At 39.6% G+C, this 26545-nt stretch overlaps 1 protein-coding gene across 7 annotated transcripts in view; it reads left to right on the top strand.

The window, feature by feature from the left end:
• The window catches only part of IPO11 (importin 11), a 333704-nt gene that overhangs the window by 232042 nt on the left and 75117 nt on the right, over positions 1-26545 (top strand). Inside the window, exons 1-6 of one of the 7 annotated variants that reach the window (XM_026865713.1) lie at positions 22-561; positions 8551-8632; positions 8918-9061; positions 15881-15981; positions 21506-21578; positions 24821-25024. In XM_026865713.1, coding sequence (XP_026721514.1) covers positions 8924-9061; positions 15881-15981; positions 21506-21578; positions 24821-25024 — 516 coding nt within the window. In that variant the 5' untranslated portion in view covers positions 22-561; positions 8551-8632; positions 8918-8923. Of the gene's footprint in view, positions 1-21; positions 577-8308; positions 8312-8550; positions 8633-8917; positions 9062-15880; positions 15982-21505; positions 21579-24820; positions 25025-26545 lie in introns of those variants that run through there. The other 6 variants (XM_026865715.1, XM_026865714.1, XM_026865710.1 and 3 more) reach the window with 6 other exon arrangements.

Below are 26545 nucleotides of genomic sequence, written 5' to 3'. Positions count from 1 at the left end.
AGGGAGGGTAGGCCGGGGAGAAAGGGATAAGGCGGCCTCAGCGCGGAGCAAAGCAGCGCTGGGGGGCGGGAGCCCCAGAGCCGCAGCGTAGCGAGCGGTGCTGCTCTTCGTCCCCCGCGTAGGCTGATGGACCGTCCCTTGCGTTTCTGTCGGCGCTGCCCGGTGCTGTGCCGCGCCAGTGCAGCGTGGCTTCCGCGGTGTGTGTCGTCTTCCGTGCTGGCTGCTGTGGGCCGCCGAGGATAAGGCATCTCAGCTTTGCACTTTCTGTGGTTCGGCAGTGGCGAAGTGCTTTCTCTGAGTCAGAAGAAAAGAACCGTTACTTAATTCCAGGGAGCTCTTTACTGTTTTTTCCTCGAAGTGGTTTTCAACCTGGGTAGAACTGATGCGAAGGCCTCAGAGGAACATGAGCCATGAAGCTGTGTGGTTTATTGACAGAACTTGGCTTTGTAGTAAAGGGCAAGTGTTCACCTATAATAAAGGTGTTTATTTTCTTCCTACAGGTTGAAGAACAGTAGTTGAAGCTTTGCTGCAAAGCAGATCATTCTCTGAATCAAAGGCAGAGTCAGTGCAGCTGTGGTGAGTTATTTCTCTGGTTTGTTACCTTAGAAAACAACAATGTGTAAAATGTAGGAGCATGGTCATAAATACAGTACTGATACTGCTTCCAACTTATGCTTCCGTGTACCTTGCTTTCCATGTCTCATACATAAAGTGATGTCTGTAATTTATTTGCTGTTCTTTCAAATTAGCATTCATAATATACAGCTACCTCAGTCTTCACAAATAGTGTGTTCCCTATGGGCTTTAGTTTCTTGAGACTTCCTTTCAACACCAGTTTTTCACCGCTCTTAGCTTTTATCATCCTTTAATTGTACCATTCTGCAGAAGGGTATTTAGTGCCATATGTATAAATGACATAATAAAAGCTTGCGTTCCTGAGATTTACATATTAAATTTTAAAACTGTACCATCAGAAGCAGATTTTAACTGTGGCTAAGATGAAATGGCTTAAAGCTCTCTTCAGAGTGTGAGGGCAGACTGAAACTTGCATTTGTGTTTTTAGATCTTGCACACTAATTTGTTATCAAGTGTTCTGTCATATCTCTTTGAAAACCTGTTAAAATAAGATGAGCTAAGAAGTCAAAAGAATGATATCGGTCTTGTGAGGTTGGTAATGCTGTAAGCTTACTATTAAACCTGAAAATTATTCTTGTGTTGCTTCGGTGTATCTGTTTGACTCTGTCATCAATGCTGAACCCTATGACAATTTCTTGTGAGTTAAATCCAAGCAAATTGTTGGAATAGTCTCACTTTTTTACTACCTCTTTTTTTTTTTTTTTTTTTTTTTTGTGCTTTCCATTTAACCTGGAAGGCCATTCTTCTCAATATTTTTCATGTAATCTGACTTCCTGTAATATCATTGTCAGCCTTGCTCACTACTGTTCTTTATTCCTGTGTTTCTCCTTGGTCTTCTATACTCTGTTTTCTGCATGTTGGTTTTTCTTTAAGACCCAAGTTTTGGTTTCAGTGTTGCCTTTTTGTAAACATAAATTTGTTGAAGTTCTGTTCCTCTATTTTTGTCAGCAGTAATGTGTGTGTGGGGGGGAAAAACCCCCATAACTCTTTCCTACTTAGACTTTTTTATTAGTTTTGTTTACTATGGCTTAAATTGGGGGAAGTATAGACAGCCTTATTCATTATGTAAAGAAAAGTCTAGGGGTTTTTTAAAACATCTTGGTAATACTTAATATGAGTCATTGTAGTGATTGCTGTCATTAGTGTAGTTAGTGGCTTTAAGTAGCACCTTGAATAGCCAGGATACTGATGGTACTTTTTGTTTTACTGCTCAGTAGGAATACTAGCATATGGCATGATTGATATGGGTATTAAGATGTTAGAAAAGAGACTCATGGAAAAGCTTATGGAAGACTGGAGAGAGATTGGCTGTAACTTCTAACTGTTCCTGAATTTGACAGTGTTCTTAGAGGCATTGATAATATGTTGTATTAGTATCACTGTGAAGGGTAACATTCTTGTTACTTGTTTCAGAAGATGACTTGTTGTTCTTGTGGCTTTTCAGAATGGTAACTTTGTTTTTCCTGGTTTCCTGAAAACAAAAGTGCTGGAAAAGACAGTCTTTAAGTTTCTGTTTGAACCTACCAAGGTGCAGTTTGTAGCTTTATTGTTATTTATTAGTTATACAGTCTGCTGATAAGAAGTGTTTTGCTCTGTCCTCTTTGTAAGTGCCCTTTGAGAGTTAGTTTTAAATGTCTACATTCTCTGCTTCCACTTTGAGCAGAGTCCTCAACTTCTCATAGGTAACACTGTAGAGCCCAGATGATCTTGGTAGCTCTTGTCTCTCTCCAGTTTCTACCCCTGTTTCTTCAGCTGGGGAAAGGGAGAACTATGATGATAGAATTGAAGACTATTCTAGAAGCAATCTTGAATGCTGCTGAGTAGAAAAGGATAACAGAATGCTTAGACTCTTGCTGCATTGCTCTTAATGCAAATACATACTGGGCTACCTTATTACCAGTGAGAACACACTGTATTTTGAGTGATGTATTTACCACTTTGTCTCATTTTGTAGAAACTTAACTGAATCCATTCTTGCTCCTCATTACAGTGGAAGAGAATGTATTGAATTCTTAACAAAAGGTGACAAAGTACAGGATTAATTGCTTGGATATCAGTGAGTTGTTATGCTGCATTCTTTGAAGTCCAGAAAAAATGAAGTGTGGAGGCATTTACGGATGAAATACTTTTTGTTCCCTTGCAGATGTGTCGCAGTTCTTGACTTGTGACTTTTAAAATTTGGATGTATTTCAGTGTTATAGGAAAGGTAGCTGGATATTCTTTTGCCTGTATCAAAAGGATTGACTAATCAGGAAAACATTTAAGACTTGAAATGTTCTCTGAAATAAACTGAGTATGCAGATACTGTCTTTGAAAGGTAATTAAAAGAATGAAGAGTAGAACAGAAGTGAGTCTTGGTTTTGCCAGTAAAAGGGGAGGAAGGAGTTAGGGCATGGGAATGGAAGTGCAGCACATCAGGTGGTAATGATGAGCAATTGGTATTGGTATGTGTGGTTTCTGAAAACACCATCTCATTGTGCAGAGAGGTTGTGTTTGTGTTGCTTATCTTCTAGGTTTAACTGAGTCTGTTTTTTTTTCCCCTGTCAAGTGAGACTTGAGAATATGCTGTAGTCTCAGTTCAGTGCATATTCAGTGGGATCTTGTAGAGCAGTTTATCCTTGTTGTGTGCAATTAGGCTCTTTTCCCTCATACAAGAAGAAATTCTGGTGTGGCAATAGAGCCATGTTTGCATTTGCAGCTGTCAATATTGAACATTCTCTAATGGAAGGGATATCTTTTCTTTCCTCCCCAGCCTGCTGTGTGCTACTTAGTTATGACAGCAGTGAGTACTAGCAGCAGAAAGCAACATTCCTGAAATTGCTGAAATTAAGCAGGTATAAGCCAGCAGTGCTGCTGAAGAAGCAGTGTATCTGTTGCACAGTGAAGAAGCTGCTTGTGCCTATTCTGCCTGCTTTTTATTATGCCTTCCACTTTTACCTGTCTAGCAGTGTGGGTGTGGAAATGTCTGGGGAATTCGATCCAAAGAAAACTGCACTTTTTCCTCTCCCTCCAGCTTCAGGTATTTTAAGGGTGAAGTGCGAAGGCTTGGACAACCAGCCCAAGCCAGAGTTGACCTATAGATGAATCCTGTATATTTTATAACTGAAACCATTGTGCTAGTAGGTATTGTACTAAGTTATAACAATGCACTTATGCTGATGTGAAAAGTGCTAAAGCTTTGAAGAACTGAAGCCTGAATAACAAGCCCCAAGTTGAAGCTGCTAACTTAGTCTGTAATCATTAACAAAGTATGTAAGGTCGCTAGTGAAAGATGCAGCCTAGAATATAATCAGTGGTGAGGACAAAATGCTGAGAGAATGTATCCAAGTTGCCTTGTTTAGCCTTGTTCAAGGCTGAGAACCCACGTATTTGGACTTGTTAGAAACTCCCCTGGTCTCCCCCTCCCTGAGCCCTGGCCAGGCTTTGGCTGGAATGCAACAAGAGAATGAAACCAGAAATTTTCTGCTCAAAACAAAGGTGCCAGCTATTCTGGCTTGTCGATCTCTGGTATATAAGGCTGGACCCGCTCACAGGGACTTTGGCAGCCTCACCTACAGATGCACGCACCGTGTATGATTTCCCACTGGCCGGGACAGGCTCTGCAAACCCTCCCTGCAGCCAGGGCTGCCCAGTGGCTCCGGGTCTGGATGATGGTAACGGATGCAAGTGGTGATATATCTATATTAATCACTATTCTCTCTCTCATGTAGTAATGTTTTGATGCATTACCCTGTATTCTCCTGTCTGTTGCTTTAGGTGAACTATTCTGCCTTTTCTTACTGCATGTCTTGTATATGACACTGTTACATTATTTGGTTTTCACCAGTAAAATATGCCTACTCTTTTCGCTCTGGTGTCCGAATTTAATTGGTATCCTTAATCAGCAACGCAAAGGGGTACAGGGATGAGCAGAGGATCGTACTCTGTATTTTGGTGACTATACCTCTTTGTATCAGCTTAACTTTTTTGTACCTAGTTTAAACTGAAAATTTGAGTTTGGTGCAGTAAGTATTGATTTGAAGTAGTTTTTTATTTTTCTTAATGAAAAATAAGGCTAGTGAAAAATAAGACCAGGGACTTACCAGGAGAGCAGAAACTGTTTAGAGGAATTTCTTAAATGTTAAAAGCAGTGGACAGCTGCTTGCTCTGTTCTGTATGGGCTCTGTTAAATTTGCAATAGACTTTTCAAAATCCGAGCCATAATGAAGCATTATTGTAAGTTGTGCACCTTGCCATTTGTATTTGCTATACATGTATCAGATGTTTTTTGTTAATTTTTTGCTGTCTAAATCATACAGAATATATGGCTTCCTTAAATTAATAAATAACATAAAATATTTTATCTAAAAGTTGCACCGTCTTCAGGGAGGTGATTGTGTTATTTTGCTTGTGACAGCCTCATCTAGTGTTGTATGAAGATTGTTGTTTATATAGGGTCAAAAAACAACTGAGCAGCAAATTCATGGAAGACAACCTCTAGAGGGTTGTTAAATTTAAATTCACTGTCTCTTACTAAGAAATCCTTGAACCAGAGTTTTCTGGAGGATATAAGCGCATTGTTCAGAAATATCACTAGATGATTGTCCTGATTTGGGCATCTACTATGTTTTTTGACAGAGGCAGAACACTGGGTTAAATGAACTCTTTCTGGCCTGCTAAGGTTGGTTTGGTTTTTCTTAGGTGTTTTTTGGAGTAACCTCTGCTTCAGTATTTAAATGAAAATACAAACCCTTTCAAGAATGAGAAATGTTAAAAAAAGCTTTGCAAATATTTGTCTTTGGGGTTTTTGTTGTTATTGACTTTAGATCAACCAGCTAATTATTTTGAAATAAGATAACTAACTTCAATAAGTAAGTCTTCTAATGAAAACTGACCTAAGTACATTTTTAGTAGAAGCACTGCTGTCTTGGGGAGACCTTACTTTTCTGCATCAGATTTGAATGTAGCTGAGCAGTAATTTAGCTGACATGACCTTAGTTTTGCAGAGCAAAATCAGTTGTTACGTGAATGCTCCATAATCCATTTTTTCCTCAAATGAACGTGTCCTTGCAGTGAATCTTTAGCAAATATGTGGTTATGTGCTGCAGATTCACTGTTGCTACACATACAGTTGTTCCAGAGGCCTAAAAATCAGCTTCTCTGAAGTTCTTTGCCATTTTGTACGCCGTTATACACACACGTGCTCTGTCAGCTTACTAACTTTCAGAAGTCCTCATTGGTTTTCATCTAATAATAAAACTATAGTCTGCTTTTTTTTTAGTTGAGTAGGCACTCTGAAATTATACTTTACCAGGTCTTGTTTGATGGTGTAAGATAAGACTATTTCCTTAGACAATAATTTGACTTTTGAATGGAAACAGACAAAATCACTTTATAACATGAAGTATAATTTTGGTCTTGCAGGAACGGAGCTATGATCTCCTCCTTAGTATGAACTCTACACCTACTACTGTTATGTTTTTTCTTGTATCCTTCTTTTCATCTCTCCCTTTCCTTCACTATCATTTATAGGTGCTCTAAAATTGTTAGCTATACTATGTACTTCAATGATTTAGTGTTTATACCAGAAAAATATTGATATATCTTTTTATTGCTGTTTTTGTATGTGCTCATTTTACTTGTTTTTTGTGCTGTGAATACAAAGTTCCTATTGTGATCCTTACAAGTTAACTCAGTGTTTTCAGTGTTGTTATGTTGCTGCTTCCTGGCCAATTTTGGCTGTGCAATGATGAAGCAGCCTAAGGTACTCAAGATGTCAAAAATACCTGCAAAAAAAGAAGGAAATTAAGGATATTTCACCGAAAGACCAGTTTTACTGCCTGTCCTGACAACAACACTATGTACTAATTTATTATTTCATGATTTCTTTTTAATGGAAAAATTAAGCTAGCAGGACTTTTAGTATAACATCAAAGTCTTGCCTTGACATTGATTCTTTGTGCTGGGCACTATTCCACATAGGGTAAACCAGTACCGGTTGGATTTTGTAGTCTAAATTGGGTCTTTGTTCCCTGGAAATTCATCGTCTCTGGAGAAGTGAGCTAAGGATGTTTTAAGTTATGCAAAGCGCTTATAATTGCAGGAATTATTTTAGAGAATCTGCAAACTGATAAAGATTGAAATGACTGACATGAGTAGATATGAAGAAATAGGAAGTAGATTGGTTCTGCAGGGTAAGGTGCATGGCCCTTGGCTGGCTGCCAGGTACCCACTGAGCTCATCTATCACTCCTGGGTTCTCTACCTCCTCTGGAGCAGCACAGGGGGATGCAGACCAGGGGTTATGGTCAGTGCATCTTGTGTTGTCTCTGCTATTCCTTCCTTCTCTCACTCTTCCCCTGCTCCAGTGTGGGGTCCCTGCCATGGCAGACAGTCCTCCACAAACTTCTCCATTGTGAGTCCTTCCCACAGGCTGCAGCTCTTCATGAGCTGTTCCAGTGTGGGTCCCTCATGGGGTCACAAGTCCTGTCAGCAAACCTGCTCCACCATGGGCTCCTCTCTCCATGGATCCACAGGTCCTGCCAGGAGTCTGCTGCAGCACAGGTTTCCCACAGGGTCACAGCCTCCCTCAGACACCCACTTGATCTGGTGTCCACCTGCAGACCTCCAGGGGCTGCAGGTAGAGATCTGTTCCACCATGGACACCCATGGGCTGCAGGGGCATAGCCTGCCTCACCATGGGCTGCACCAGGGGACCTGGGGCCTGCCCTGGGGCCTGGAGCAACTCCTCACTCTCCTTCTCCACTGCCTCTGGTGTCTGCAGAGTTGTTTCACATATTCTCACACTTTTCTGGCTGCAGTGGCACAGGGGTGTTTTTACCCTTTCTTAAATATGTTATCAGAGAGGTGCTATCACTGTCACTGGTGGGCTTGGCCCTGGCCAGTGGTGGGTCTGTTTTGGAGCTGACTGGCATTGGCTTCTAGCAGCTTCTCACAGAAACCACCCTTGTAGTCCCCCAACTACCAAAACCTTGTGATTTAAAACCCAATACACAGGGCAGTTGTAGAAATTAAAAAGATGTATCACGTGGGAAATATAAAGTAGAGGCTGAGTTACTTGTTCTGTTCAATTAGTGCTATAAAGAATTATCTGATATTGTGGTTCATACTTTTGAAAGTATACTTTCTTTAACCTTAGGACTTTCAATTTTTAGTCTTGTTGAGGATGATTGGAGACTTAGAGATTGAGAGTTCTTTGTTTTTTTAATTGTGCAGGGCTATTAGTGATATAAAAGGTCTTTTAATCTTGTTGCAGTTCTGTTAAGGTTATTGTTTTCTCAAAAAATTAGAATTTTTAAACCTATTTCAGAATAAGATCTTATTTCTCTAGCTTGACCATCACCATAACGATTTTACAACTCTTTTTTTTTTTTTTTTTTTTTTTCAGAAGTAGATCCTCAAGCCTGTTGAAGAGAAACTGTGCTTAGTTGTTTAGTTAGAAAACTTAAGTATATAAATTTTTAACATGTATCTGTATTACAAAATTTACATAGGTTATAAACAGGAGTTTTTATGTACAGAAAACTGGTTTTAATTGTCAAACTTCATAGTTGCTTTTATATGTTTGTAATTTGTAATGCTGTTTCTGTGGTCATAAATGTAATGTCATCTGTAAACAATGCTTTGTTTTGCCTGTAGAGTGCAAGAGCATATTTATATTGGAAATTAGGCAGTTGGTATTCTTGGTTCAACCAATTAGCAGTTTTTATGCTAAATAGATAATGAAGGAATACAAATTTATTGAGGAAAATCGAGTTTCATTTAGGACTTCATTTGTGAAACCATCTTCTTTTAATCGATATAAAAAGATCAATTCAAATTGTGAAATTTATCTACCTGAAATGGATAATTTTCTCTTTTGGTGAAAAACTGAGAAAATACCAAAATATTAACACTCTGCCTCTGACTCTTTCAGACAACCCCATGGTTTACTTCATCTACAGCTGAAGACATCGCTAGTTGTGTTTTTTCTTAGTTTGCTGTGCTGCACAGGAGAGGTAACTGGTTTAAAATCAAAATATTTCCTGTAATTCCTTAAATCTAATAAATGTACTTGTAATGATAGACAATGCTTGCTTTCTCTGCTGAGAGATTTCTGAAAGCAAAATAGTTTAATTGGTGTACCTTGACACTGCCTGTGAGTGGGTGTAATGCTATCTTACACAGTGTAGCCTAATGAAAAATTAGTGTGGGGTGTTCAGAAAATATGAATGGAACATACCTGTCTATATTTGCTGTCGTCTTTTCTTAACATGTTTTTCCTCCTTTTTAAATGTTCTCAGTTTTTCATGGATCTCAACAGTGCTAGCAGTATTGTTTTGCAAGTCTTGACCCAAGCTACTAGTCAAGATACTACAGTGTTGAAGCCAGCCGAGGAGCAACTGAAGCAGTGGGAGACACAGCCAGGCTTTTATTCAGTCTTACTGGTAAGATACAGTGGACAAGTGCTATTAAGTAAACTTTGGGTAACTTTGAACATGGCTTTCTAGGATACTGTTGAACTATGACGTCTGTCATGACTCATGGTTCAGCTACTAGTATCCTTATGCTGTGCTGTGATAGGCATTGTCATCACCGTTTCTCAAAGCAGGATCTTTTCCCAGGCGTTCAGGAGAAGGAGAAAATCCACTTTCTAGTTGCCTGAGGGAGTGGACTCCAGTGCTAAACCTGTTGTTGGCCTGGTGTGAATTGTATAGTCGGAGGCCAAGAGGACCCTTGTCAAAGGAATTACCTTTACTACCCCATGAGGCAGGGACACTTGTGTATACCAAGGCAGTAACCATCTTTTCTTCATTGTGGAGGTGATACACTGTGATGTTTCATAGCAGTTCCCTCATGCTTTTCATTGGACTAATGCTTCCTAATATCCAGCCTAAGCCTTCCCTGGCACAACTTGAGGCTATCGCTTATTACTTGATTAAAGATTGCAAGATTAAAGATTAAACTTGATTGCAGCCCCCTTTCAGGTAGCTGTAGAGGGCGATGAGGTCTCCCCTCAGCCTCCTCTTCTCCAGACTAAACACCCCCAGTTCCCTCAGCCGCTCCCCGTACGACCTGTGCTCCAGACCCTGCACCAGCTTCATTGCCCTTCTCTGGACACGCTCCAGTCATTCAATGTCCTTTTTGTAGTGAGGGGCCCAAAACTGAACACAGGAATTGAGGGGCGGCCTCCCCAGTGCCGAGTACAGGGGTCAGATCCCTTCCCTGTCCCTGCTGGCCAAGCTATTGCTGACACAAGCCAGGATGCCATTGGCCTTCTTGGCCCCCTGGGCACACTGCTGGCTCCTGTTCAGCCGGCTGTCAATCAACCCCCCCAGGTCCCTCTCTGACTGGCAGCTCTCCAGCCACTCCTCCCCAAGACTGTAGCGCTGTTGGGGGTTGTGGCCCAAGGGCAGCCCCCGGCATTTGCCCTTATTGAAACTCCTGCAGTTGGCCTCAGCCCATGGCTCCAGCCTGTCCAGGTCTCTCTGCAGAGCCTCCCCACCCTCGAGCAGATCAACACTCCCACCCAACCTGGTGTCATCTGTGAACGGACTGAGGGTGCACTCAATCCCCTCGTCTAGATCATCAGTGAAGATGTTAAACAGGAGTGGCCCCAAAACCGAACCCTGGGGGACACCACTTGTGACCGGCCGCCAACTGGATTTAACTCCGTTCACCACAACTCTCTGGGCCCGGCCATCCAGACAGTTTTTTACCCAGCGAAGCGTGTGCCCATCCAAGCCACGAGCAGCCAGTTTTTCCAGGAGAATGCTGTGGGAAATGGTGTCAAAGGCCTTACTGAGGTCAAGGTAAACTACGTCCACAGCCTTTCCCTCACCCAGTAAGCAGGTTGCCCTGTTGTAGAAGGAGATCAGGTTTGTCGGGCAGGACCTACCTTTCATAAACCCACTGACTGGGCCTGAGCATCTGGTTGTCCCACCTGTGCTGTATGATGGTACTCAGGATGAGCTGCTCCATCATCTTCCTGTGCACTGAAGTCAATCTAACAGTACTGTAATTTTCCAGATCATCCTTTTGACCCTTTTTATATAAGTGTGTCACATTGGCCAATTTCCAGTCTGTCAGGACCTTCCTGGTCAGCCAGGAGTGCTGGAAAATGATGGAAAGCGGCTTGGCAAGCACCCCAGCCAGCTCCTTTAGCACCCTCGGGTGTATCCCATCTGGTCCATAGACTGGTGTATGTCTGTGTGATGCAGCAGGTCACCAACAATCTCCTCCTATGGATTGGGGGCGTGGTATTCTCCCAGTCTGTCTTCTGGCTGAGGAGGCTGGATTCCCTCAGTACAACTAGTCTTGTTATTAAAGGCTGAGGCAAAGAACACCTTTTAAGCTCCTCAGCCTTCTCCTCATCACTTGTTACCATGTTTCCTCCTGTGTCTAGCAGGGGATGGAGGCTCTCCCTGGTCTGTCTTTTGCTGTTGGCATACTTACAGAAACATTTCTTGTTTTCCTTGATGCTGAAACCAGATTAATTTCCAACTGGGCTTTAGACCTTCTGATTTGCACCCTGCACAGCCTCACAGCATCTTTATAATCGCTGTGTGTGGCTAGCCCCTTCTTCCAAAGGCTGTAAACTCTCCTTTTCTCCCTGAGTTGCAGCCAAAGCTCCCTGTTCAGCCAGGGTGGCCTTCTCTGGCGCCAGCTTCTCTTATAGCACCTGGGGACAGACATCCTGCTCCTGAGCCATTAAGACTTGCTTCTTGAAGAGTGCCCAGTCTTCCTGAACCCCTATACCCTTCAGGACTGTCTCCCAAGGGATTCTGTCAAGCAGGTGCCTAAACAAGTCAAAGTCAGCCCTTTGGATGTCCAGGATGTCAGTTCTGCTCTCCCCTCTCCTGGTCTCTCTAAGAATAGAGAACTCTATTATTTCATGATCACTGTGCCCTAGTCGGCCTCCAACTGCCTCATCACAGAGAGGAGATCCAGCAGGGCACCTTCTCTGGTCATTTCACTCACCAGCTGCATCAGGAAGTTGTTTCCCACATATTCCAGAAACCTCTGGGACTGGTCCTGCTCTGCTGTGTTGTATTTCCAGCAGATGTCTGGGAAGTTAGTTTCCCACAAGAAGAAGGGCAAGTGATTGTGAGACTTCTCCTAAGTGCCTACATAATATTTCATCCACCCCTATGTCATGGTTGGGTGGCCTCTAGTAGACTCCTACTACAACATGTGCCCTGTTGGCCTTGCCCCTGATTCTAATGCAAATACATTCCACCCTGTCTTCACTATACTTGTGCTTGAAGCAATCATAACAGTCCCAAACATACAGCACCACCCCACCACCTCTCCTTCTTTGTCTATCCCTCCTAAAGAGCTTGTAGCCATCAACTGGCACACTCCAGTCATGGGAGACATCCCACCTGTTTCTGTAATAGTCATGACATCCTAATTTTCCTGTTTAATCATGGCTCCAAGCTCCTCCTGTTTGTTGCCCATGCTGTGTGCATTGGTATACATGCACTTCACATGGGCAGATGTTCTGCCCTCTTCAGGTCTAAAGCTCTCTCAGTGAGCCCAGCTAACTCCTTCCTCAAGATCCTTTTTCCTCTCTGCAGCAGGCAGACCCCATCTGATGCCAAAAGGTCTGGTGTCCTGTATACTAACCCATGATTGAAAAATCCAGAGCCCTGATGGTAACACCAGTCTTAGAACCACAAGTTCTTCTCAGTTTGGTATTCTTTTTCATCCATCCCCATTACTGAAAGGATAGAGGAGAAAACATTTTTTGTCCTTGACCCCTTGATCGGTTTCCCCAAGGACCTGAAATCTTTCCTCATTGCTTTAGGCCTTCTCCTGGTGATGTCATCACCACCTACCTGAAAAACCAAGAGAGAGTAGTAGTTCTTGGATCTCACTAGAGCAGGGAGTTTTGCCCTGAGGTCCTTGACCCAGGTCCCAGGGATGCAGCAGACTTCCCTATGAAGCGGATCTAGTCTGCATATTGGGCCTTTGACACTGATCAGAATGGAGTCACCCACTACAGTGACTCTTCTGGGATTCTTTTTAGAACTGGTTTTAATACCTGGTCCAGAACAACTCAGCTTTGGTGGAGTTTGGTCTTCCTCCTTGTTTGTTTAATTTTCTTCCTCCTTCTTTTCTTCATTCAAAAGTTCCAGGGCCCCAAATCCATTGTGAAGGGCCACCATGGAGGGTGAGGAAGGTTGGGAGAGGATTTTCCTGCCTCCCTGAGCAGGGACCTGTTTCCAGCCTCCCCCATCTCTCTTCTGCCTGGTATCAAGAGGATGAGGGATCGCCTGCCTTGTTTGGAGCCTCCATTTGCTCCTGTTGCTTCATGGGTGCCCAGGTGCTACTCCACCAATCAATTTCCTTTTGTACTCCTAATACTTCTTAATCTTTCAACCTTATCTCTGAGTTCTGGCACCAGGCTGAGCAGGTCACCCAGCTGATGGCAGCGCACACAGGTGCTATCACTGCTGCCCTCCGGCAGGACGGACAGGCTCAGGCACTCTCTGCAGCCCGGGACCTGGCCCACGGCATGTTTGTGTGGCAGCTCCATCTGGGTCACCATGTTCTTTCTGGTGGTGGTATTGATTCGAAGGGAGACCATGGTGCAGTCTACTCATGGAGGATGATAAGATGAAACTAACTCAGATAAGTTCTAGACCCAGATGGACTGTGCCATGCCTTGCCTACACGAACTGCTGTGCCACAGCCTTCTGCCACGCCGTGCCCTGTTTGCCCACCCTGTTCCCCCGCTCCCTGGGGGCTGCTCTTGTCTGTGAGGGGTGTGGGGTGCTGTCACTCTGGTCTCCACCCACCCTGAGTCCACACTGCCCTTGTTCCCAGCTCACTCTTCCCACTTTGGGAGGAGGTGACTCGAGACTGTCCCCCTTCCCTGGGCTTCTGTTTTCTCGTCTTGTTGTTTTGCCGTGAGTTTTTGATGCTTTCAGAAGAGTCCCCTGCCGCTATCCTCCTCTTTGGAGTCCCTGTCCTTACCAACTTCCAGCAGGGATCCAGTGGTGGGAAGTGATCATTTGCTGTCCCTGGTTGGTCATTCTGGGCAGGTATCCTCTCAGTCTCTTTTGCTTTAGCTACTACCATAGTTCTGTCTTCAAGAGTTAACAAAGTGTCTAACACCACTTGCATATCGTTCCTATCTGGATCTTGACGTCCAATTATGGTTTCAAATATTTTCACTACCTTTTCCAGATCTTTTCTGTATGTCCCTGCTAATTTCTTCCACAATCTCAAGTCATGGAACTTTAACTGTCACTGGCCTATTATTCACTAGCCCTTGCCAAAGAGGAGCTTGTAGGACTTCCTCTTTTTCTGTGTCTTGAAGTTACATCCCTCTCCTAGTTCTCAGTGCTACAAGACTAATCCCTCCTTCATCAGAAATGGAATAATTTTCTGCTTCTCACAGTCTCTCTCACCTTGGCAACTGCTGCGCTGTCTGTCCTGGGGCTGATATTACAGGCCAAACAACACCTCTTTAGTTTCTTTTCTTGATGCTTTTCTAAAGCTAAAACCATAGGGTCATTTGCCAACGTATCACAATCATTTGGCTGTTCTGGATAATTTTGCAAGGAAAAGAACAAATCAACATAAGGCACTTGCTTTTCCCTTCCCTCTGACAAAACAGCATTAATTGTAACAGAGTATTATACTTTAAGGTCCCATTCTTTTGGCCACTTCTCTTGATCTTCTGAAATGTGAAATAGTTGCTAATGATTACAGTATTCAACTAATTGTTTTCTGGTAAGGGGATCAGTTCCCACATCCCTCCAATGTTTTAATATACATTTCAGAGTCTTTAAAATACCACTCTCAGACCCCTTAGGTGATTGACTGGACCCCATATTAGAACAAACAAACAAGTCACATGCACAAACACTGCACTATCTAACAAAAACAAAATTACAGTTATGAGCTCAACAGTATCCAATACCCTGGCTGTCACTCCAGCTGCAAGGAAACCTTAGTTCATACAGCTGCCATTCTGTGCAATCAAGCCTGGCTGTCACCCCATGAAATCGAGTCTTTATTTTTGTCCAGACCCCCCCTTTATATCCCTTATAGCCTGATCCAGCAGAAAAACATTTCACAGTAATATCTTTGAGTAATGCCATAACAAATCCTAGGGGACTTGCTCTGAATTCACTAGACCAGGGGACTGGAGGATCTTCCTGAAAAACCTTCAGTGGTGGCCAAGTCCTCATGATCTCATGATTCCATCAAGCATCAGAAGCGTTGTCCCCTCTAGGTCACCGAAACTGGGAAGAAACCTTTTTGACAGCAACGTACCATTAAGAAGTAGGCATTCTCTTTACTGCAGTGCTGGATGCACAGGGAATCTCTCTTAACTAATGTGCACACCGAAAAACAAAGGCACACTTATTATATACAATTAAAAAAAAATATGTAATTTCTGAGAAATACATGCCTATTTTAGGGAATCTAATGCATATATTAATACATTGTGCAAGCATACTAAAATTTGGGGAAGGGTTGCTGAGGGGCTTCCAGAGGGGTCTTCGGTGGTCTGTGGTGGTCCCTAGTGGTTGTTGAAGAGGTGTTTTTCAGTGTCCTTTCTATTAGTTCTCGAGTCCTTCTTTCATATAAGTCTTATCTTGGTTCATTACTCTGTCTGTAAAGTTTCTCAGGTTTCTTTTCCTGGTTTCCACAGTTTTCTGCCCTTCCCAGGATCTACACGTGAGAGTTGCAAAAATTGTGTCCTTGGGTGCATTCTTTCCTGAAACCCCTTCCATTCTTGCCCGAGGCCCCTTGCAACACTACTAGGTCACTGTTTTGCAGTCAACATTAGTAGTTAGGATGATTCTTGGCACGTATAAAGATAATGAAGAAATCTCCTGGAAACTGGATTCTGACTAGAATAAGAAATTATTATTCTTTGTGAAGTGCCACAGACTTCAGAGTTGTGTCATTAAAGAATGTAACAAGTGGTTGGTCCTAGGAACTATTGCCCTTTTATCCCCTGCTCAGTTGGATGAGATTAGAAATACGTTTGGCCTATATGTTGGTGTTTTAGTATATCAACTATTAGGGCTAGTGATAAACATCTTTTTAATCCTTAAAAATTGATGTTTAACACATTGTTTCACTTGTCCGTTAAATGCTGACTAATGCATTTTGTTTATATACACCTGTGTATATATAGAGGTGTGTGTATTTATACATATGCTAGTGCACGTGTTGATACAGTTTCTATCATGTCTGGCATGTGTTGAGTGGTTTATAACTGAATCTTTTTTTAAAACCAGAATATCTTTACAAATCATACCCTGGATGTGAATGTAAGATGGCTAGCTGTGCTGTACTTTAAAAATGGAATTGATCGCTACTGGAGACGGGTTGCCCCACAGTAAGTTCTGATTTTCTTCTACTTAACCTTCTTCAGTAGGTTTTGTTACAACTTGCCAAACTGGAAAACAGTATAAATTCCTTGGTTGATAGAAGTTACCTTAGAATATATGGTGAAACTGTTAAAAATGTTTCAACATTAGGGCTCACTAATGAACCATGAACCCTTTTGTTTCCATGTTACTTCTTACAACTCTGTTCATGTTTTACTTTTAAAACTAAGTTACAAGGCTGTTTCATATATACCAGACTTGGAAGGGGAGTCATAAGTATTATAATGTGAACATCTGGATTTTCTGATAAGTGGCAAATGTGAAAGGTAGGAATTCCCTTGGAGGGATTATTAGGGCAAGATTTCATTTAAACTGATTCATAATTCATATGGATTGTGTACATGAGAGAAGCAGTAGCTATCATGATAGCAAGTTCTGATCTTCATTTTTTGTTGTTTTGATAACACATGACAAACATTTCCAAAGAAGCTAGAAATCTAACCAGTACTTTTCAATACCACATCATTTACTTATGTTATAAGTAGTGCCATCATAATTTGTAATACCTGCAGAATTATATTCTTCTCAGAGTTCTGTGTGAAGTTATTTCTTTTTCCTTTAAAAAGTAAGTGTAATCTCAAAAAGAGTTTCAATTTTTCTTCACTGTTTTCTAAGAAACTAAGAAGGACCTGGAAGTGTTCAGTTTGTCTCTTAAATGCTAGTCATATAAATAGGTAGGGTGTAAATTGGAATTCCAGGTCCAATGTTTTATGGATTTTAAATATTTTTAGTTTAATCTAAGCTGTTTCACAAAGTATGTTACAATTTTCATTGTGTTCTTTTTTTGATATAGTTTAATGTGTTTTGCCTTACATTGTAAGCTTTTCCAAAGGTCTGCCAAAAGAGGGAAAGTGAAATTCTGCATCTATAGGACACTTTAGTGTAGACAGTGTTTCACATAGTAATGAAGCAAAGAGTTTTTGTATGTGTGGATCAGTACACAATTGTGAAACACCTGCAAGTGTTCAGATTCTCTTTTATGTGAGAGGAAAATACCATCTTTTGCAAGGAAGATGGCATGTATCTTTGACATTTCTGGTTAAAGTGATGAGGTAATGCTGCTTACATTTCTGGTACTTAGCAAGCATTATTTGAAGCAATTAAAATGTATTGTTTCAATATGTTAATATTTTTAGATAGATACTAGTAGCATTTCTGGCAAACAGAAACATGGTTCACTTCCAGCAGAAGTAATGACTGCAATTTTACTGTTTGAACTGAGGTAAAAATTGAGTAACAGTCCTTCAATATACTTTTCCTGTTATGAATTTAATGTGACTAGCTATTATTAAAGATTCCATGGTGTAAATCTGTAATAAATTTTCAGAATAACTCTAGTTCTTCCCCATTTCTAGTTTTTCTGTCACAAATTTAATGCAATTAAAGTATTAAATAAATTTTAAAAATATTGGATGTTTTTAAAGATTCCATGTGGTAAATATTTGTTAAATTTCCACTATGTCCACTTGTTTCTCCATTTTTCGTTTTCTTTCTAAACTTATCATATGTCACATCTTGTCAGTATTTTGCACTCAGCCACCTAGGTCACTTTTCTCTTAGCAGAATATGTTGAGGACATTTCGAGAAATGCTGCTTTTAAACTGTAATGTCTCAGTTTATTGTTTTGTGAACCAATTGTATTTTGGATAGCATGATTTTGGAAGGTTTCATTGTACAGGCTGAATTTTTGTTCTTTCAAAATTCTTGTCTCACATTAGCAGCTGTCCCATGTCCATCATGGGAATACCTCACAGCTTGTTCTGATCTCTTCAGCCTTCTTGAGCAGATGTTGGATTTGGAGGTGACTGGTTTCTACTGACTTTTGAAGGAAAGGATTGATTTTCATACCTGTGCTCTTCTCAGTGGGATGTAACTCAGGTCTATCTGCTTTACACAGATTTTGTGAAAATCAACAGCTAAGGAAAAGAAAATCACACCATGGCCGAATGTATTTTAAATTTAACAGATAGTTTGAAGAATTATGAGAATTGGAGGGAGGTTCTTGCAGACAGATTATATATTCATAGAGTCTTAATTCTTTAGTAATTCACAGTTAAATACAGTTTCTTCTAGAACTATTTGTCTTGAATATTTATGTACTTGTGGAGAACTTTCAGTCTTCAGGAACTTTCCCAGTAAGTTAAATGCCTCTGTTGTACAAGTGTGCTGAAGTTATTTTCAGCTGAATCAAGCAGGACTAGCTATACCTGTCTGCTGAGCATGGTTTCTCAGCTGCTACTACTGCAAAGCAGGATAATGTTGAAATTGTGAACTCTCTGGGTAAATTCAGCAGTTGAGTGTTTTGTTATTCTAATGTACATAGCAACAGAACAGTGAATACAAACAATTTTTTGGTAAGAAAAAGTGTTCCTTCTGAAATATTTTGCTCTTTGTACATGTTCACTGATGCTTTCTGTCCTATTCATGCTACTTATTACCTACTTGCCTCAGAATTAAGGCAGCATTTTCCACTGAGAGTGATTTTAGAGATGGCCTATGAACTTTTCTCCTCCTGCTTTCTCAGGCTGCTTTGCAGGTTGCTGTTGAGAAGAACCTAGGGTTGTCATAGCCTCTGTTCAGGCACAGTTTGGCCTATTTTTAAAAATTTATTGTCAGTCTCCCCCAAAGGTGATCTCACTTTATGATTTTGTATGTGTGTTTATTTTCTTCAGAAATGGCTTTTCTTGATTTTGAGTGTTATTAAGAGTTCCTTTTCTTGAAAGTTTTTTTGGTTTGACAGGTCGTTACTCTTAAATTCTGTCTGTTGTGGATTTTGTTCTCTGATTTGCTTACAATGTTGGCAACTTTAATAATACTTTGCAAATACATGTTTTTATTTGTTTGATAACTATAACTCTTTGGATTTGCGTTTCTGGTTTGCAAAATAATAGTAGTCTTTTTAGAAATATCTTTTAAAATATTTGGATACATGTTTCCCCATACCACCAACACAAAAAAAATATCAGAAACTTTGCAATTGCAAATTGTGAAAGACAACAACATAAATACTTAGAAATTAATCTCTAGAAAGACTTGTTTTAACTTTTCATTTGGTGTAATTCACTATTGAAGGCAAAGTGTGTTGAATGATACACATTCTTCTTAACTTCTGGTTTGCCCTATGACTCACACGTGGGCCTTTCTTACAATGTATGGAGGACATTTCTTTCTTACAGTTTCTTACAATGAATGGAGGACAGAGGCAGTGCTGCGCCCAGCCGTGCCTGTGCCTGCTGTGGGGGCAACCCAGTGTCGGGGTCCCCTCTCCAGCAGATGTCACTGCCGGGTTACCTACATGGTAAATCCTCTGGTGAACCGCTAGAGATTTCCATTCCCATCACGTAATGCAGTACACCTCTCGTGTCTGCATTGATTTCTTAGATATTTTTTCGTTACTCTTTTGCCATCTTTGCTAATCATAAGGTTCTGTATTTGAGGCATTCATCCTCGTGAGTCTACTTCTTTTCCTTTGTTTTGTTTGTAACGGCAAAACCTTAATTACAGCAGTTTTATTTATAGTAAGTAAGGAATTGAACACTTGCTGCTCTTAGAGTATACATATGATATGATTAATATAAATATGAAAAACTAATTAAAGCAAGGGGCCTCATGAGTGCACAGACAAGGTAACCAAAATTTTGTAGCATAACACATTTTTCTTTTTACAAACCAGGTTTTAGGAGCTTTCTGTTATCCCTGAAAGTGAGTTACTGTAAAAACTACACTTAATTGAGATTAGATTTCTTAATTGTATTAATAATAGTTTTCAAGTTTTAGAAACCACTTATAGTATGTCTGTATGTGTGGAAATGATATACTGAATTTTTTAATTAAAAAATGAAAAGGACCACAGAGAATTATTTCCCTAAAATGTCATCATGTGGCTTCAGATTAATAGCTGAAATTGTTCCCTGCAGAAAAACTTACAGTTGCAAAAATCTTTGTAAACTTTACACAAAATGTTGTTGGGCATAATTTAATTTTATGTAAAAAATATCTTAAAGCCCGTCTGCTAGTCATTTAAATGTGGTACCTGAGTGCTATAAATTACTTTTGAAAATAAGACCTAGTGTGCAGTTCTGAGTTACAAGTGAAATAGTAAATTGCCCCCCTTGTGTACTGTACTTAGAATGGTGAGTCTTTGATTTAAGAAATAGTGAGTACTTGTTATATACGGAGGGAGGGGGGAAGTTAAAATATTGTTTAAAATGTTTGATCTTAGGGTAAATCTTACCTCTGTTTTTTATTATTTTGATATGAATATTTATTATTTGTCTATGTTAGTGTAAAAGCTGTGTTTTAGGGAGCTTTAGGCATCATTTAAAATCTCATTATATAAAACTACTAGGTTAGTATCTATGCCTTAGGTCAGACAACAGGAAGTGGTTGTGTTGGTGTGTTTAATCTTTTTTATTTCCAGCCCCTAGACTTCATTGAGATGTGATGAGTGCATGCGTACTTCTAGATTGTTGCAATGTTAGGTGAAAACTCATCTTAACAACACTGCGTGACAAATTAAGTCTTTGTATGTACCAGAAACAGCTTTCTATCAGTAAATGAAAGTACTTTTTTTTTTTTTTTCTTTTTCTTCCTGATTGCTTAATCTATAAGTACCAACAAAGCATTTTTAAAAGCAGTTTGTTTCCTGCCTGCAATTTAAAATTACATGGGTCATATAAAGTCTGTAGTAGTACAGGAGTGATGTATAATATTGTAACTTTTAGTCTTAAACTGACAGAGGTTACTTGAAGTATAAAGATAGCATAAAGTTGCACTTGACTGAAAATTAATCTTTGTAGCTTAGAATTTATCCTTCTTACTAGTTTTCCTTGCATGTTTGAAGATTTAAAGGTATAATTTTCAAAAGATCCATATTTTTAAGGGTAGCTGTGTGACTTGCTTGTAGAAAAGGATTTGTAGTAGAAAAGGATTATTGCTTTTGCCAAAAGCTGTCATCTGACACTGATTGCCTGGTACCGAGCACCTTTTTGTCATTATACCTAGTATACATCGGCAAGGTCATGCTCAAGTCATCAATCCCCACAGTAATAATTGTATAATGATTGTCTAATAACAATCAGTTTATAGTTTGTACAGTTTTCCCTTATTTTCATAGTAAATCTGGGTGCCTTACTCTGAAATTTCTCTTGCCATTTGTGTTTACAAAGGTCACATTAAAACCTAAGGTTAAAAGGCCTCATAAATATTTGTCTATTTCACTGTTCCAGCTCTCTTTAAATATCTTTGAGATAGTGTAAAGACAAGGGATTTTGTCTTGATAGTTTATCAAAGTGAAATACGTTAGTTCCAAGAAAATGATGTATAAAAGCAATCTTCATCCAGTCAAACACAGATGCACAAATGGAAATGGTCAGTTAGTTTCAGTCTAGTAATAGTGACAAAAAAGATCTAAATATGAATTAATAGTTGTTTTAACTGAAAGTTAAATAATATTCTAATATATTGTGACAGTGCTCTTTCTGAAGAGGAAAAAGCTACATTGCGTGCTGGACTTATCGCCAACTTTAATGAGCCAGTGAATCAGGTTAGTGGTGAATGATTATTACTCTCCCAGAAAATGCTTTTAATGGTATATAATTTGGTTTCTCTCTTTACAAAGTGTTTAGTAATAATAATAAAGTTGGCAATGTTGCCTTTCAGACAGATCTTTATGTTGCAGTGAGATTTTTTGTAGAATCCAAAATCATAGAATCATTTAGATTAGACACAACACATTTTTTGTTGGAGTGGCAGTTTATGTTGTCCCTCACTGGTTATGCAACCGCTTGGTGAAATGGCTTAGGGAATGGATGTAGCTCAACCCAGCCCCCTGCCCCTTCTTTCCTTGAGTGGTTTTTCTTTTTTCAGCTGTCTCTGTTCTCTGATCTGACTCCCAGTATAGCCATACAAGGAAGTGTGGTGGTGTAGCAGGAACGAGCTGTTGAGAATGCTGCATAAACCCACCTAAGCAGTATTGCTGTCACATATCTAATCACAGCATTAATGAATTTAAATAGGCATAATAAAGCTTCAGTATGATAGTGTCTTGTCTTACATACAGTGACTAATTTTAACCTACAGTTTTGATTAAAATAAGAATTTATAAATTGAGTATAGAGCTAATGTGAGGGGCTCAGAATATGCATATGCTAGATGATTCAGTCTGCCTTCTGCAGACTTATTCTTGCTCATGTAAGTATGAGATTCTGCAAGGAAGTATTTGCTAATATTTTAAGCTAGGTCTTAAGGAACTTTTCCAAGAAAATACAGAAATTATTTGCATAAGGTAAAACTTAAAAAGAAAAGTTATAGCAAACAAATGATTCTGCAGACAGTTAAATTTTGACTTTTCAGGATTCCTCGATGGGATTAATGTTATTTGTAGGATTAGAGCAGTGTATCAAAATTAGGGTAATGTAGTCTTTGTAGAAGACCTTTGTGCAATGACAATATTGAGTAATTTTTTTTGATTTCAAGTGGATTTTTTTTTAATGCTAGCTGGCGTAGAAAATATCTTTAAATTTGTAGTGCGGGTCTAGTTTCAATGTAAAAAATGAGATCAATTATTACTTATTCCTTGTCATCTTGAACCATAAAGCGTGTCATTTATGCTACTACTAAGTAGTATAAAATTTATCAAATTTTAAATTTGGAAGCCGTTGCATGGTATTTACATTTCTAAAAAACTAATGTTAACTGCATTGTATGTAAAACAATTCAACCTTATAATAATTTTTCTGTATCGCCATTAGCATTTAGTCAGTTTACCTGCTAAGACAAGAGTATGGTATATTTTACAGTTATGAATTCCACTGCTGATGAAGCAGTTCTGCAGTTCTGAGTCTATCGTTGCAGGCTGAGATTGGAACCTTTTTAACTGACATTTTAAAGACTATCAGCTTTATATATTTTCTTGTGTGTCCTTATATTTTTGGGATGTAGTCTTTTAAGATGAAGGGCTTTGTGTTATGCCAGCAGCCTGCTCCTAAATGATTGATCAAACAATTACTGTAATATCGAAGTGTGTTTGCAGAGTCCATTTCCCCTTCCTTCTTCCTTGCTCCCCAATCTGTGTTGTACATATTTTGAGGTTTCCTTTCAGAGGCAGCTGTCCTCAGTCTGCTTGATATGCCTGTTTTTTGATATCCTGTGTTCCTGATGAGTGCTCTTTTCCAGTTGCAGATAGTTCATAACTTCTGCTTGTGCTTTCTGTATCACGAAGGTAGAAAAATTGATCCTTGTATCTATATAAAAAGAAAAAACAACCCAAAAATATAAGAATTAGACATAGTTTTGAGATGTGATAATACAGTTTGACTTCTGGGGAGGGGGAGAAGAAAAACAGAACATACTGTATGTTGGGAGCATAATTTCCATGCCCTCTGAAGATATTTACCATATGGGGGGAAGAGAAGAACAAAATACTCCTTGAAATGTATGACAGCAGATCTTTTTTCACTTAAAAAGCCAGTCCTCAAGGGAGATGTACTCTTGATATCCCTGGAGAAGTTGCTTCTTGTATCACATATGGAGAAGAGTTTATTTGCTTCCTCCTGCCAGTTGACATCACTTGATCCAAAAATAGATTAGACTCTCAGCTCTTTCTTGCTCTTCCTCAATTCGGTTTTCTGAAGCAGTTTTTCTCCCTAAGCAAGTGGATAGGAATGAATATTGTAGGAAGTTTTGTGTGGTGGTCAGACTTCAGATGAAACATTGAAGGAAGCCATAAAGTAGGACATGGCTATTCCCTCTTACGCCTGTAAATTGCTTGGATTCCTTTTTGGTAGCATAAGAAGGTAACTTCTTCCCTAAGCTGGAAGTGTGGTGGTGGTTGTAAGGATATGTTGGAGGTGAGAGCATCTTTATGAATTCAATCAAGGACCTTTTCAATGTCAAAGAGTAAGAACAGGGATACAAGAATATTAAATTTTGGGATATTTGAGGTAGGGTTACGAGACACTATACAAAATTTATTAAGGAATGTTTAGGGGAAGGGAGCTGTGGAGTAGCAAGTGGGGAATGGACAGGGTGTAAAAATGGCTGGTCATATGTAAACCATGACTGGTCAGTACCTGTGTCTAAACAAACCCTGCACCCAAGCACCACTGTCTGTTCTGTCTTCTGATTGAATCCCTTCACAGTCTATGTGATTTCACTCTGTTCATTGTGTGTGCATGCTGTAAGGACTAGGTGCCAGCTACTGGCAAGACTGGTGTGAGTGGGATTTGGTGCCAGCCACCAAAGTCAGATGGTGGGAGTGGTGTAAGTGCCCCTAGACTGTGGTGTCAGGACCTGGAGTGAGTGTTTCAGCTTCAGATACTGGATGGGACTGTGGCTTGCAGACACATGTGCCTGTGGGGAGGGAACATCTCTGTCTAAAAGCTAAAATTCAGGTAAAGCAGAAATAAGGGTAATATGTATTCAGCAGTCTTTGTTTGTAGAAAGTGATAGAAAAGATCACAAAGTAAAAAATGGTTCCCAAATGTTTCTTCATTTATGTGATTTCTAGAACAAATAAGTTTAGTGGTCTTTATGTAGAATTTAAACAAGGTAACCAGCTTAGCATTTTATGTAAATATTTACTATAAACAAAATACAAGACTTTTTTCTCCACATCTATTTGTATTCATCAAACTTAAAAACAGTTTGAGAAAACCCACACAGTTCTAGCAATCCATATTAGGCTTTTTGATTCAAGTTTTATCTGCGTGTTAATTTCTGCATTGTACATTTCCTAAATGATCTTTGACTTTGTGGTATCCATGTTATGTTTTTGCTTTTTTGCAGATAGCAACTCAGATATCTGTACTGATTGCTAAAGTTGCCAGGGTAGACTGCCCAAGGCAATGGCCAGAACTTATACCCACTCTTGTAGAATCTGTGAAGGTCCAGGATGATCTTCGACAACACAGAGCACTACTCACCTTCTATCATGTTACAAAGACCCTGGCATCCAAACGGCTTGCTGCAGATAGGAAACTTTTCTACGATGTAAGTAATGTGGTGCAATATAGTAGAGCATGTAAACCACATATTGTATGTGCTTGCCCCTTCCTGTGGTTAGCTGGCAGTGTATTAACGGCACGTATGTTGACTTTAATGTCCTGCCTTTGAAACAGAAGTGCTCTTAGTTTGATGTGTATATGTACAGTATGAAGTAACTGGAAGTCAGTTTCTAGGGAAATGTTTGAGATCTTTATTCATTTTGCATGCAGCTTGAGTGTTGTTATAATAACTTGTGTTAAAAAGCAGAGCATCATCTACAGAACAGTATCTGCATATCAGCCTTATGTTATCGTGCCATACAGCAGATCTTATTGTATAGGAATTTGCAGTGGTTTTGGAAGTGTGCTGTGGATTCATAATTCAAGATAGTATTTAAAAAAACCTAGGTTTTAAGCTTCCATACCACAGTGGTTTTGGTTTTTATCATCAATGGGAATATGTTTGGGGTTTTTCCAGATCAGCTTCTTTCTCCAGGTTAATTAAAAGGCAAGATGTGAATGCATATGCCCAATCTTGTCTCTTGCAGTTTAAATTCTCCAATTGTAAGAATCCACTGGTTAGAACACAAATTCACCTTTGGCTGCACACTTGCATCTCCATTCTCATTTGGAGTTAGGCAGTGGTTTAGTACAGTTAACAATTCAGTGAGTTAAACATCTTTTCCAAACATGTTGCATTTGAATTTCAAAATTTTATTTTATTCCACCATTTTAAAGAAAATATTATAGCTCAGATAATGAAGACCATTTCTGAAGGTTTACCATTGTAAGAAAAAATTTTCTGTCTGTATAATTAAAGTGAATTTTAACTGTCAGGAGTCTGAGAAACTGAGGGCTGGGTCTTGTAATAGGACAGAACTGAAATGATATGTTGGTAGTTGATGTATGTTTAGAGGAACAGTGTTTTCTCTCTCTGCCATATATAGATATGGGTGAGTATAATTTCTGTATAGGAAACATTTGTTTATGTTTTGAAATTTATTAGGCTATTATGCATAATCTGGACAATTGAACAATACAGGTTTTGGTATTCACAGATATTTCTAAAGCATTAGAGAGTGAGCAAGATAATGACTTCTTTTCTAGAGCTCTCCTAAATCAAGATGTTATGTATACGGCCTGGTTATGCATCTGGAAATGCTGTTAATGCTCAATGATAGAGTGACAAAATCAAAACCAATCCCAAAGCCCCACCTTCTTAAAATAGCCACATCTATACCATCTCAGTAGAGAAACAGAAAGGAATTTATAGTTTGTAAGGCCCAGTAACTGTTGGTAAAGTTATCATGTCTAACAGTACCTTTGCTGTATTTCCACCATCTTGTGTGGTTCAAGAACAACTTAGTTACCTTCAGTGATTTTTATGTTTCCAAGAAACTCATTAAGTTTGTGTGAACCTTTTTCCTTATGGAATGCCATGTTTCCATTGTGGTATTTTCTCTGTATAGTCTTTTATTTATACAGTGACACAACTTTAGACATTTGAAGAAAAGGCTTATTTTTTTTT

Source organism: Athene cunicularia, assembly GCF_003259725.1.
Source record: "Athene cunicularia isolate RWA chromosome Z unlocalized genomic scaffold, athCun1 chrZ_part1, whole genome shotgun sequence".
Taxonomy (NCBI): domain Eukaryota; kingdom Metazoa; phylum Chordata; class Aves; order Strigiformes; family Strigidae; genus Athene; species Athene cunicularia.
This window is presented reverse-complemented; position numbering and strand designations above follow the sequence as displayed.